The sequence below is a fragment of the Chlorocebus sabaeus genome, chromosome 24, assembly GCF_047675955.1.
Source record: "Chlorocebus sabaeus isolate Y175 chromosome 24, mChlSab1.0.hap1, whole genome shotgun sequence".
Lineage (NCBI taxonomy): Eukaryota > Metazoa > Chordata > Mammalia > Primates > Cercopithecidae > Chlorocebus > Chlorocebus sabaeus.
The window spans coordinates 78,425,640-78,439,222 of NC_132927.1; the positions used below are offsets into that span (position 1 = coordinate 78,425,640).

General features: G+C 55.3%; 1 protein-coding gene across 1 annotated transcript in view; it reads left to right on the forward strand.

Moving 5' to 3' along the window:
- Positions 1–7,945, forward strand: part of DYNC1H1 (dynein cytoplasmic 1 heavy chain 1) — a 91,243-nt gene extending 83,298 nt beyond the window's left edge. The window contains exons 70-78 of the mRNA XM_037984524.2: positions 1,353–1,523; positions 1,750–1,967; positions 2,071–2,174; positions 4,922–5,133; positions 5,620–5,773; positions 6,566–6,708; positions 6,840–7,008; positions 7,211–7,338; positions 7,582–7,945. Coding sequence (XP_037840452.1) covers positions 1,353–1,523; positions 1,750–1,967; positions 2,071–2,174; positions 4,922–5,133; positions 5,620–5,773; positions 6,566–6,708; positions 6,840–7,008; positions 7,211–7,338; positions 7,582–7,710 — 1,428 coding nt within the window. The 3' untranslated portion in view covers positions 7,711–7,945. The remainder of the gene's footprint in view (positions 1–1,352; positions 1,524–1,749; positions 1,968–2,070; positions 2,175–4,921; positions 5,134–5,619; positions 5,774–6,565; positions 6,709–6,839; positions 7,009–7,210; positions 7,339–7,581) is intronic.
- Positions 7,946–13,583: the final 5,638 nt, after the last annotated feature.

A 13,583-nucleotide genomic window follows, 5' to 3' on the forward strand; every position in this document is an offset into this window, starting at 1 on the left:
CATCACCAAATGCAGAAGTGGGTCCCTGGGCGTCCCAGAAGTGCCATGTGGTGAACTGCACAGGTGCTTTTGCTTTTCGGCTGTAGGTAAAATTTCCTTCCTTGGCCAGGCATCGTGGCTCACACTAGTAATCCCAGCACTTTCGAAGGTCGAGGCAGTAGGATCATTTGAGCCCAGGAGTTCAAGACTGTCTGGGCAGGCCAGGTGTGGTGGCTCACTCCTGTAATCCCTGCACTTTGGGAGGCCTAAGTGGGCAGATCACTTGAGGTCAGGAGTTTGAGACTAGCATGGCCAACATAGTGAAACTCCGTCTCTACTAAAAATATAAAAAATTAGCCAGGCGTGGTGGTGGGTGCCTGTAGTCCCAGCTACTGGGGAGGCTGAGACAGGAGAATTGCTTGAACACAGGAGGCAGAGGTTATCGCACCATTGCACTCCAGCCTGGGCGACAGAGCGAGATACCGTCTAAAAAAAAAAAGACCTGGCCGGGCGCTGTGGCTCAAGCCTGTAATCCCAGCACTTTGGGAGGCCGAGACGGGCAGATCACGAGGTCAGGATCGAGACCATCCTGGTGAAACCCCGTCTCTACTAAAAAATATGAAAAACTAGCCAGGCAAGGTGGCGGGTGCCTGTAGTCCCAGCTACTCGGGAGGCTGAGGCAGGAGAATGGCGTGAACCCGGGAGGTGGAGCTTGCAGTGAGCTGAGATCCGGCCACGGCACTCCAGCAGCCTGGGCGACAGAGCGAGACTCCATCTCAAAAAAAAAAAAAAAAAAAAGACCTGTCTGGGCAACATAGTGAGATCCTGTCTCTCTCTCTAAAATTTCCTTCCTGTGAGCAGGTTGAAAAGTAAAAGCCATGTTTGATTATGGGGTGTGATTAGGTCCCAGAGGAGCAGAGATGCCCACCCACGGAGAAGCTGGGACTCAGCGTTGTGTCCCCAGGTGGCGGACAGTCTCCTCTCCCCCAGCACAGGCCCCCGGAGACCAAGCAGAGCCCTCCCAGGTGCCAAGTGAAAACCAGGACTCTTGGGCAAGAGAAGGGCAGGGGTTTCGTTCTGTCAATTCTGTTCTATTTTGCGCCATATCCACCTTTTCTGACATTCTTAGAAACTCTGTCTTCTGTAGATTTCTTATTGGCTGAATAAATTCTCCGATGGCCTCATTGGATGACATCTCTATTAATAGAAAAGTTGGCATACTTTTCTCCTAGCAACGGTACTCGTGTGAATTTGCTACCATCATCAGGATGTGGAGAGCTCTTTGTAAAGCTTTGACTCTGACCTAGCCTCTGCGCTGTTCTTGGAGAAGTGCTGCTGTCTAATGACTGTACTCGGTCACTTTCCTCACCCAGTCTCCCAACGAGCGTGCCCGCTTGTACTTCCTGCTGGCCTGGTTCCATGCCATCATCCAAGAACGCTTACGATACGCACCACTGGGGTGGTCAAAGAAGTATGAATTTGGAGAGTCTGACCTGCGGTCAGCTTGCGATACAGTGGACACGTGGCTGGACGACACAGCCAAGGCAAGTGTGGGCCGTGCCGGGACAGGCAGCGGATGTGTACCTGGGAAGGACGCTGCAGGGCGTGGCGCTGAGAGGCCAGACTCAGCTTGGAAGAGCGAGCTGACCCCTCGTGACCGCCAAAGCCTAGCGGGCCATGGGGAGTGAGGAGGAAAGCTGTGCCCCTCGAAAGGGAGCCCCGGGCATGCCCGCCTCCGACCACACACGAACCTTGCTTTTCCTCCCCCAGGGCAGGCAGAACATCTCACCAGATAAGATCCCGTGGTCTGCACTAAAGACCTTGATGGCCCAGTCCATTTATGGCGGGCGCGTGGACAACGAGTTTGACCAACGTCTGCTCAACACCTTCCTGGAACGCCTGTTCACAACCAGGAGTTTCGACAGTGAATTTAAGCTGGCATGCAAGGTCGACGGGCATAAAGACATTCAAATGCCAGACGGCATCAGGTATGCTGCTGCCTGCTGGGATGGAGACAGTTGTGACGTCAGAGCGTCTGGTGTCACTCAGAGGTAGCCTCTAACATCGTTTCCAAACGCACTGGTTTTCTAGGCGAGAGGAGTTTGTGCAGTGGGTGGAGCTGCTCCCTGACACCCAGACGCCCTCCTGGCTGGGCCTGCCCAACAACGCCGAGAGAGTCCTCCTTACCACACAGGGTGGGTGACGAGGGTCCTCCCCACACACGAGGGGGTGGCGAGGGTCCTCCCCTCATGTGGGGTGGGTGGCGAGGGTGCCCACACATGGGGTGGGTGGCGAGGGTCCTCCCCTCACGCAGGGTGGGTGGCAAGGGTCCCCACACACAGGGTGAGTGTGCGCTGCTGTCCCAGGGCCCTCCCTTGTTATGCTGGGTGCGGCTCGGTCAGCCTCAGCCTCCCTGCCAGTCTCCAGCTGCTCCTAGCTCCACTCGGAGGGGAGGCAGAGGAAAGAGTTGGTTCTAACAGGGATCTTTTCTGCAGCATCAACTCAGTTCTAGAGAAGAGGCTTGATATTTATATAAATGAGCCTAGAAATAACATTTAGATTTTCATCTCATATTGAAAAGCAGTTACTGGCTGGGCACAGTGGCTCACACTTGAATCCTAGCACTTTGGGAGGCCGAGGCAGGTGAATCATGAGGTCAGGAGATCGAGACCATCCTGGCTAACAACAGTGAAACCCCGTCTCTACTAAAAATACAAAAAAAAACTAGCCGGGCGTGGTGGCGGGCGCCTGTAGTCCCAGCTACTCGGGAGGCTGAGGCAGGAGAATGGCGTGGGCCCAGGAGGCGGACCTTGTAGTGAGCTGAGATCGCGCCTCTGCACTCCAGCCTGGGTGACAGTGCAAGACTCCGTCTCAAAAAAAAGAAAGAAAGAAAGAAAGAAAGAAAGAAATGCATGTTCCTAGCCTCTGCCCAGATGCACTCCATCAGGACTAGGGACAGGCCCAGCAGTCGGCCTTCACAAAGCCTCCAAGCACTACACATGGGGTTGACAGTGGCTGATCAAATCTTGACTTTTTGTTACGGGGAAAAATCACGAAAAGCAAAGAAGACAAAGGGGTTGCTGAAGCTCACAGCTAGTTAACAGGATAGTATCAGGCCACTCCTTCAGGCCACCTCTTTAGTCCTGTAGGCAGAACTTGTAGTTATGGGGCTTGACTTTCAGCCGAGGCCACCCTGCAGGGCATCTGTGCCTCCTGTGAGAGCAGCCATCTCCCACGGAGGATGTGCTTGTAGACCAGCTTCGGGTCCGCAAACCCAGCTGCCCATTCAGAATGAACACATAAGATGGTTGGCAGCTGAGTTGAGCTGGTGAGGAAGCCCAGGAGAATTGGAGCCCTGAGCACCAAGCATGCTTCCAAGGGTGGGGCAGGGGCGTTGGCTCCTACAGAGGCTTGTGCTTAGTACTGGGTGTCACATGCCAGGAGCCCCAGTGTGGCCCTGCACAACTGGGTCCCTGTGAAGGACCCCTCAGGCCTATCATGTCTGCTCTTTGAGCCCCGTACTGTGCCAGCACTGTGCAGGGGACAGCACACCCGTCACCTAGTCCAGTCCCACTTAGAGCACAGCAGCGAGGCCCAGGCTCTGTCTCCCTACGGTGCAAGTCCCAGAGGCAGCGCTCTTGGGAGCCTGACATTCAGCACTCTGTGTCGGGGCAGGAAAGGGGAGCTGCCCTAACCCAGAGATCCAGCTGCCCCACATCATCACCAGTCACATCCCAGAGAGGGCAAAAGCCAGGTGCCATGGGCAGGTCTGGAGGGAAAGCCGGGCGACCTGGGCGGGGCCGGAGGGAAAGCCGGGTGATCTGGGCGAGGCTGGAACACACTATAGGCACCACAAGGCTCAGGGTAATCCCAGCCACATGGTGGCAGTCACAGGCCAAGGGACACCATGGCGACCAGTTTTCTGAGTTAAGAGGGCAGGTGGCACCCCCTCCTGGAGCCCCTCTCGAGCACGCACTCATTCATGGTCGGGCACAAAGCGGGCTGGGGCTTGGCCCAGGTCTCACAGTGAATGCAGAGTCCTGAAGAGCCTTCCTTGAGTCTTTGGACTCAGGCTGCTGGTTCAGTTTTTTTGTTTTGCTTTGAGACTAAGTCTTACTCTGTCACTCAGACGAGTGCAGTGATGCAATCACAGCTCACTGCAGCCTCAGCTTCCTGGGCTCAAGCCATCCTCCCACCTCAGCCTCCCAAGTAGCTGGGACCACAGGTGCCACCACCACACCTGGCTTTCTCATTTTTTATAGAGATGAGGGTCTCACTATGTTGCCCAGGCTAGTCTTGAACCCCTAAGTTCAAGAGATGCTCCCGCTTCAGCCTCCCACAGTGCTGGGACTGTGGGTGTGGGCCACTGTGTCTGTCTTGCTGGGTCAGTTTTAATAATCATGTACTTGACCTGGTAACAGTTTTTTCTTCTGTATTTGTCTCCTTAGCTTTCTGGTCAGGCCGTTTTCTGTGCTTTAAAAACATATACGACTGGCCAGGCATGGTGGCTCATGCCTGTAATCCCAGTACTTTGGGAGGCCGAGGCGAGCAGATCACCTGAGGTCAGGAGTTCGAGACCAGCCTGGCCAGCATGGTGAAACCCTGTCTCCACTAAAAACACACAAAAAAATTAGCTGGGCCTGATGGCGTGTGCCTGTAATCCCAGCTACTTGGGAGCCTGAGTCAGGAGAATCACTTGAACCCAGAAGGCAGAGGTTGCAGTGAGCCAAGGTCACACCACTGTACTCCAGCCTGGGTGACAGAGCGAGACTCCGTCTCTGTCTCTCTCTATATATATATATGACTGAGAGCACCTTTCAGATTGCTGCAGTTCCGAGTGCAGACTCACCATGTGGCCTTTACATTCAAGTCCTTTTTCCCTCTGTGATTTCTTACCTGTCCCCTCCCTCCCTCCTGCTGTGACTGTGGGACTATGGGCCAGGTGTGGACATGATCAGTAAGATGCTGAAGATGCAGATGTTGGAGGACGAGGACGACCTGGCCTACGCAGAGACCGAGAAAAAGACGAGGACAGACTCCACGTCCGACGGCCGCCCCGCCTGGATGCGGACGCTGCACACCACCGCGTCCAACTGGCTCCACCTCATCCCCCAGACACTCAGCCACCTCAAGCGCACTGTGGAGAATATCAAGGTAGCTGGAGGGTGGCGGGCCGGCCAGGTCCCAAGGTCCCAGGTGCTGGATATGGTCACGGACAATCGTTCCGTGGACCGTTGGTTCCATTGTGCCGGACAGAACGTGCTCACACCCCCGTCACCTCAGGGCAGGTGTCCAGCTGAGCCCAGGCATTGGGCAAAATGAGTTGGCCCTTTTGAAATGGACTGAAAATACTGCAGAAGATGGTGAGATAGGCAGACAGCTTCCAAAGCGAGCGACCGCAGCCCTTCCTCCCGAGAGGGCCCCGAGAGCTGCGACTCAGGCAGGGCCTCAGTGGGTTTCCGAGCAGCCTCAGCCTCACACAAGCTGGATTCCAAGTCACACTCTGTCAAAGCTGTCCATGACCCTGGACAGGTCGGAAGCTCTGGGGCTCTCCCCGGAGGCCGAGTTACTTCTGTTTGATCTTTCTGCTGGAGAAAGAACCTCTTCCTAACTTCTCTTCACCCTTTTGAACGATTTTAGGATCCTTTGTTCAGGTTCTTTGAGAGAGAAGTGAAGATGGGCGCGAAGCTGCTTCAGGACGTTCGCCAGGACCTCGCGGATGTGGTCCAGGTGTGCGAAGGAAAGAAGAAGCAGACCAACTACTTGCGCACGCTGATCAACGAGCTGGTGAAAGGTGCGTGAGACGCCCAACTCACGGTGTGGCCTCCGGCGGGCACCTTGGCCTGGGGCCTCCTTGGCCTAGGGCCGCAGCCTGACCCAGCCCAGCCACACAGCACCACGTGCCAACAGCAGTCCTGGGGGTTTCCCACTGAGAGCAGCTCTGTGCTCGTACCCTCGAGGTGGGCGGGGGGAGGGGCAGGGATTGGAAATGCTGAAGAATTTGTCTTTCTTCTGTGCTGGTTCGCTGAATGTTGACCAAAATCTTTACACAACTTCTACAGTTTTTTAGGGGTCTTGCAAGACAGTGAATGGGGAATGTGGCGGTCCAGGACAGTGACAGACGGTAGTAGGTTACGGCCTGTGAAGAATGGGCATCCCCCAGGACAGTGGAAAAGCAGGGGCAGGCGGGCATGGAGGGCTTGTCCAAAGTTGTGGGGAGCCCCCAGCATCCTCCTATTTGCCCCAAAAGCCCTAATCACCAGGAACACTGAGCCACTTGTGTGACATGAGTTTCTAGCCACAGTTTTACTTGAATGTGATTATGGTCCTCCAGACACACACACCTGGACTAATTTGACCCTAGAAATTGCACGGTTCTGAGACATGCTCTGGACCAGCCTGAGTTAGAGCAGATACGGAGGTGAGGGCGGCGCCAGGGGCATAAAGCGCAGCCTGGGAAAGGCAGCAGGTGGAGCCGCCAGCCGCCTGTGTGGGCAGCCAGGATGCCGGAGCACTTGAAGATTTGCCGCATCTGTGCTGGAGCAGTTGTGAGAGCTGACGCCCTGCGCTCTGTGCCTGGCTGCAGGGATCTTGCCTCGGAGCTGGTCGCACTACACGGTGCCTGCCGGCATGACGGTCATCCAGTGGGTGTCCGACTTCAGCGAGAGGATCAAACAGCTGCAGAACATCTCACTGGCGGCCGCGTCTGGAGGCGCCAAGGAGCTAAAGGTGAAGGCGCTCCCGACGAGTCTGGGGTGGTCAGCAGCTGTCCTGGGCTGGGGTGGGAGTGGCTCTGGGGACAAACACAGGGCCCAGGTCTGAGCTGAGCTCCTTCCCCCGGGGGCTGCCGCTTTCCACAGAACATCCACGTGTGCCTGGGTGGCCTGTTCGTGCCGGAGGCGTACATCACGGCCACCAGGCAGTACGTGGCCCAGGCCAACAGCTGGTCCCTGGAGGAGCTCTGCCTGGAAGTCAACGTCACCACCTCCCAGGGCGCCACCCTGGACGCCTGCAGCTTTGGAGTCACGGGTGAGTGGAGGCTCACAGGAAATACTGGCTCTTTGCAGGTGACCTCGGTGGCCTGAGACCACTGTTCCCAGATACACGCACTTAGGGTGACCCGCTGGTGGTCGGGTGGAGCCGCTGTGTTTGGAGCCTCTGGGAGCCCTCCGACGGGGTTTGTGTGGCTGTCGTGGTCACCTCAGCCTGGGTTTTGGCTTCCGCCTCACAGGTTTGAAACTGCAAGGGGCCACGTGCAGCAACAACAAGCTGTCGCTGTCCAGCGCCATCTCCACCGCCCTCCCCCTGACGCAGCTGCGCTGGCTCAAGCAGACCAACGCCGAGAAGAAGGCCAGCGTGGTAAGGAAGCGCTGCCTCTCCGGGGTCTCCCGCAGCGACCCCTGCAGTAACCAAGGGCAGAGGCGCCTCCTTTTCTATGCCTGGGTTCTGCTTGCACCTGGAAGTCAGGTTCCTAGAGCAAAACCATTTTGCACCTGTCCCAACCTCTCCCTTGCCGGGGCCCCCATCAGCTGTCCCTGGCAGTCTTCCAGTTTTCTTACTTTTCCCTGAAGCCACCAGTAAACCCCTCTGCTTCTCCTGCAGGTGACCTTACCTGTGTACCTGAACTTCACCCGTGCAGACCTTATTTTCACCGTCGACTTTGAAATTGCTACAAAGGAGGATCCTCGCAGCTTCTACGAGCGGGGTGTCGCGGTCTTGTGCACAGAGTAGAACTAAACTTTTCTAGCTGCCCCTTTCTGTAATAGTGAAAGTTGTTATTTAACATTTATTCATTATTAAAATGTTTGGAAGGTCTGAGCTTGTGACAAGAAAGTGGTTGGTTTGAGGTTGGAGGAAGCTGAATGGAATCTGACAGTTGGGAGTGGTGGAAGTTGGAAGGATACCAGGAGGTATTTGAGAAGGCCGACGGCAGGGCTCCTTTGAGGAAATAAAACACTAAGCATGAGCCGACTCCGCCTCTTCTGTCTCACCTTCGTCCGGGGCAGAGAGCCTTGCCTTCCGTGCAGCCCCGGGAGGGCAGCCCACGCCAGCCATGCCCCTCCCCACCTCACTTGCATCATGAGTTTGCTCCAGAGCGGCCACAGCACTCATGAATTAAGACCTTCGGACCCCTTCTCAGACACAGACGCAGCCAGATGTGGCTCTGGAAGCCCTGGGGCCCGGGCACAGTGGGTCACGCCTATAATCGCAGCACTTGGGGAGTCCGGGAGTTAAAGACCAGCCTCGGCAACGCAGTGAGAGCCCGTCTCTACAAGAAATCAAACCAGGGATGGTGGTGCACACTGCAGTCCCAGCTACTTCAGGGCTGAGGTGGGAGGATCACCCAAGCCCAAGAGGTGGAGGCTGCAGTGAGCTGTGATCTCACCACTGCACTCCAGCCTGGGTGACAGAGTGAGACCCTGTCTCAAAAAAAAAAAAAGCCCCCAACCGCTCGTGTTCTTGGCCGGGGCCCTAGGACTCGGCTCCAGACAAGGGAGTTTCCTGCTTCAGATGAGGGAGTTGCCCATCGCCACCCTAGCACATCCATTCCCACACAGCCTACCAGTGGTGGCGATGGCAGTGGCCCGTACAGCTGGCTGACTGCGTCTCACGTTCACGGTGCTGGAGGTCACGAGTGTGCTATACCCGTGGAAACAGCCTTCTGGCATCTCAGTGTCTTTATTTTATTTTACTTATTTTATGTTTTCGAGATGGAGTTTGCTCTTGTTGCCCAGACTGGAGTAAGTGGTGTGATCTCGGCTCATTGCAGCCTCCACCTACCAAGTTCAGGTGATCCTCCTGCTTCAGCCTCCTGAGTAGCTGGGATTACAGGCATGTGCCACCATGCCCAGCTAATTACTATATTTTTAGTGGAGACAGGGCTTCACCATGTTGGCCAGGCTAGTCTCAAACTCCTAGCCTCAAGTGATCCTCCTGCCTCAGCCTCCCAAAGTACTAGGATTACAGGCATGAGCCACTGCGCCTGGCCATATTTTTGTATTTTTTGTAGAGATGGGATCTCGCTATTTTCCCCAGGCTGGTCTCAAACTCCTGGCATTAAAGGCTCCTCCCACCTCAGCCGCCCAAAGTGCTGGGATTGTAGGCATGAGTCACTGAGTTCAGCCCCTAAAACCATTTTTAGAGAGAGGGTCTCACTCGTTGCCCAGGCTGGTATGCAGTGGCATGATCATGGCTCACTGCAGCCTCAACCTCCTGGGCTCAAGTGATCCTCCCACCTCAGCTTTCTGAACAGCTGGGACCACAGACACGCACCACCATATCGGCTAGTTTTGTATTTTTTGTAGAGATGAGGTTTCACCATGTTGCCCGGGCTAGTCTCAAACTCCTGAGCTGAAGTGATCCTCCCACCTTGGCCTCCCAAAATGCTGGGATTACAAGTGTGAGCCACCACACCCAGCCCCTAAAGACATTTATTATGTGCACTGACATCAGCTTTGATCAGAGGAGCCCCTGCCCCTTTTGGGCTGGGACCCCTTCCTGGACTGAGTCTGCCCGTCTTGGAGTAGGCCACGCACTGCTGCTTCCTCTTCCTTTTCTCAGGCTCTGCAAGGAAGAGCTCCAGCTTCCTCTTGGAGAAGGACATTCTGAGCCCCTCTTCTCTGTCACTCCCGAGTGTAGGTGGTGGCCATGCCCCTCGAGCTCTGCTTGGCACATGTCTGCCAGTCTCGGGGGCTCCATGGGAATAAGGAAGGACTCGGCAGCCCTGGGTGTCTGGTCCTCCTCCGTCATCCTCGAGTCCTCAGGCTGCATGTCCACATCATTGGCTTCCAGGGACATAGGGGCCCAGCTGGCCACTTTTATGACAAGAATTGGGGTTTTTGGTGACAGGGCGTCTACTATATGAACTTTCTCTGGACTCTTTGACTTCAGTGTGTAGGAAGCCACTTTACAGCTCATGTCACCCAGAGAGCAGTCATTGCAGCTCCAGTCGGAATGACCGGGGGTGTCTTCCGAATCGCCATCATCAAGATCTGACAACTGAGGACAAAAGTGTTTCTCAGTCCAGGAGCAGTTCCTCGAGGCGGAGTCAAGTCTGACATGCTCGCACGCGCTGACTCTTCTGTCACTGAGGCTGGTTTTTGCAGGCTCTGCCTTGCAAATGAATTTTTCTTTCTTTTTTGAGACGGAATCTTGCTCTGTCACCCAAGCTGGAGTGCAGTGGCGCAATCTTGGCTCACTGCAACCTCCACCTCCCGGGTTCAAGTGATTCTCCTGCCTCAGCCTCCTGAGTAGCTGGGATTACAGGCGCCCACTGATTTTTGTATTTTTAGTAGAGACAGGGTTTCACTGTGTTGGTCTGGCTGGTCTTGAACTCCTGACCTCAGGTGATCCACCCACCTCAGCCTCTCAAGGTGCTGGGATTATAGGTGCGAGCCATTGCACCCGGCCGACTTTTTGTTTGTTTGTTTGTTTGTTTTGAGACAGAGTCTTGCTCTGTTGCCCAGGCTGGAGTGCAGTGGCGCTATCTTGGTTCACTGCAAGCTCTGCCTCCCAGGTTCACGCCATTCTCCTGCCTCAGCCTCCTGAGTAGCTCGGACTACAGGCGCCCGCCACCACGCCCGGCTAATTTTTTGAATTTTTAGTAGAGATGGGGTTTCACCATGTTAGCCAGGATGGTCTCCATTTCCTGACCTCGTGATCCGCCTGCCTTGGCCTCCCAAAGTGCTGGGATTACAGGCGTGAGCCACCGCGCCCAGCCTCTTTGGGTTTTTTTTTGTTTTTGGGTTTTTTTTGAGACAGTCTGGCTCTGTCACTGAGGCTGGAGTGCAGTGGTACAACCTCACCTCACTGCAGCCTCCACCTCCTGGGCTTAAGTGATCCTCCCACCTCAGCCTCCCCAGACTACAGGTGCCACCACCACGCCTGGCTAATTTTTGTATTTTTTGTAGAGATGGAATTTCACCATGTTGCCCAGGATGGCCTTGAACTCCAAGGCTCAAGTGATCCACCCACCACAGCCTCCCAAAGTGCTGGGATTACAGGCATGAGCCATTGTGCCCAGCTGCAAATGAATTTTTAAAAATGCGTTAGATCAATATTCATATCACCCAGAAACAGCCTGAGAGCCCACCATCATTGGGGACTCAGCTTCGTTCCCACCAAGCCCTCAACCCAGTGCCAGGCACAGACCTGGGAGGCTTGGCCCAAACCACCCTGCCCTCCGTTGGCAGGGCCGAGCTCCGTCTTTTCCTCTCAACAGCTCTTCCAAAGAGCAAGGCAGCATTTTCCTGGTGAGGGGCAAGTGAAGCTGAGGCCAGACCCACCCCTGAGTCTTCCCTCTGTCACATCCAGGACCTGATGGGCGTTCTGGGGGGGCCCCACCTTCACACTGAAGGCTGCCGCCAAGGTGGTTGGCAAGAAGCTGAAATGGGCATTTAAGTCCGAACCTTGATTTCAAAGGTGCCCATTTCCTGTTCTCAAAGCAAAGCACCTGAGAAGCAGTGGCAGGTGGCGCAGCCCACCCCCAACCCCCAGGGCCACTCAAACACCAGTTAGGACAACACCATCGCCAACGGGGGCTTTGCAGAACTTTTTTTTTTTTTTTTTTTGAGATGGAGTCTTGCTCTGTCGCCCAGGCTGGAGTGCAATGGTGCGATCTCAGCTCACTGCAACTTCCGCCTCCCCACTTAAAACAATTCTCCTACCTCAACCTCCCAAGCAACTGGGACTATAGGCGCCCACCACTATGCCCGGCTAATTTTTGTATTTTTAGTAGAGACGGTTTCACCATGTTGCCCAGTCTGGTCTCAAACTCCTGACCTCAGGTGATCTGCCCACTTTGGGTCTCCCAAAGTGCTGGGATTACAGGTGTGAACCACCACGCCCGGCCCTCTTGTATTTTTTTGTAGAGACACGGTTTTACCATGTTGCCCAGGCTGGTCTCCTGGGCTCAAGTGATCTACCCACCTTGGCCTCCCAAAGTGCTGGGATTACAGGCCTGAGCCACTGAGCCCGGCCCAACCTTATTATTACTGAAGTCACCTTGTTACACACAAACATCTGCAATTCCTCCTGGTCACTCCTGGACTTCTCTTTCCTAGCCAAGGTCAAAGTAAGCCTTAGGGAGGACCCTGGAGGAGAAGCCCCCTCCTCTTCACTTCCAACTTCTCTCTTCCACCCCTGGAAGTCAGCTTTCTGACCTCAGAATCCCAGCTGTCTTCTGGACTCAAATGACAAGTCACCTAAGTGACAGGTGCAGTGTGCGTTTCATGACCACCACTCGGCTCCTCCCGCGGCAGTGCCCTGCCCCCGACGCAGCTGACAAGGCTGGGAACACCTGGACCCAGGGTGCGTGGCTGTGTCTACAAACACCTCCTTTTTGAGGGAGACACGTGGGGCGCGGGTGGGGCGATGAAACAGGATCGGCCGGGCCTCGACAGTCACTGAAGCTGGGAGAGTATGACCCCATGCTCTCCTGTTGGAGTCACCGCCCCTGTGCCGACAGTCACCAAATGTCCACCTCCAATTAAGCTCCCCCGTGTCCCCACTGCCCTCCAGACATCTGGTCGAGGCCCCGCTCGACCTGGCCAAGGCTCCACACACCGCCCTGGTTTCCCACTCTGCCCAGCCCCGCTGAGGTGTCTAATGGGTTCTTCCGATTCCACCTGTCCAAGGTAAAACCCTGAAATTGTCCCTGCTCCTTGGCGGCACCTCCAGGTATCTGGTTGCTCAGGCTGAAATGCTTCCCAAGGCCCTGGCTCCTCCTCCTTCCAAACCCCACAGGCAGCTGATTAGCAAACGCTGACTCTAACCTCGAAACATGTCCAGAATTCAACCCCATCTCCCCACTTCCCTGCCTGTCCTGGGCCCCGCTATTCCATCTCGATCTCTGCCCTAGCTCCCCGCTCTGGCCCCCAGCCCATCATCCACTCTCAGACTGGAGCAATGCTTGTGAACTCCGAATATCTGAGACAGGTCTCAGTTAATTTAGAAAAGAAGTTTATTTTGCCAAGGTTGAGGAAGGGCACCCACGACACAGCCTCAGGAGGTCCTGACATGCGCCCAAGGTGCTCAGAGCCCAGTTTGGTTTTATACATTTTAGGGAGACATGAGACATCCATCAACATACGTAAGATGGATGTTGGTTCAGTCTGGAAAAGGCGGGAAGCCTCCAAGCGGGGAGGGGCTTCCAGGTCACAGGCAGGTGAGAGACAACAGTTGCATTCTTTTGAGTTTCTGGTGAGCCTCTCCAAAGGAGGCGATCAGATACGCACTGATCTCAGCCAGCAGAGGGATGACTTTGAATAGAATGGGAGGCAGGTTTACCCTGAGCAGTTCCCAGCTTGACTTTTCTCTTTAGTTTAGTGATTTGGGGGCCCCAAGATTTTTGTTTTCACATGTTGCTAAACCCCACCACGCAGCACACCAGAGAGGCTGAGCCCTCGCCACACCCCAACTCCTGCTGCAGCTCAGCCCACCCGCGCCTTCCACCTGGCCAACCCCTCCTTCCAGCCAGTCTTTACTCTAGGGTAACCCTTCCCTGAGGCCCTCCTGGAGTCAGTCCCCTCCTCATATTTCAACACACGCACAGGTGCACACACACACACGCACTGCACAGATGCAGACACACACACACTCTGCAC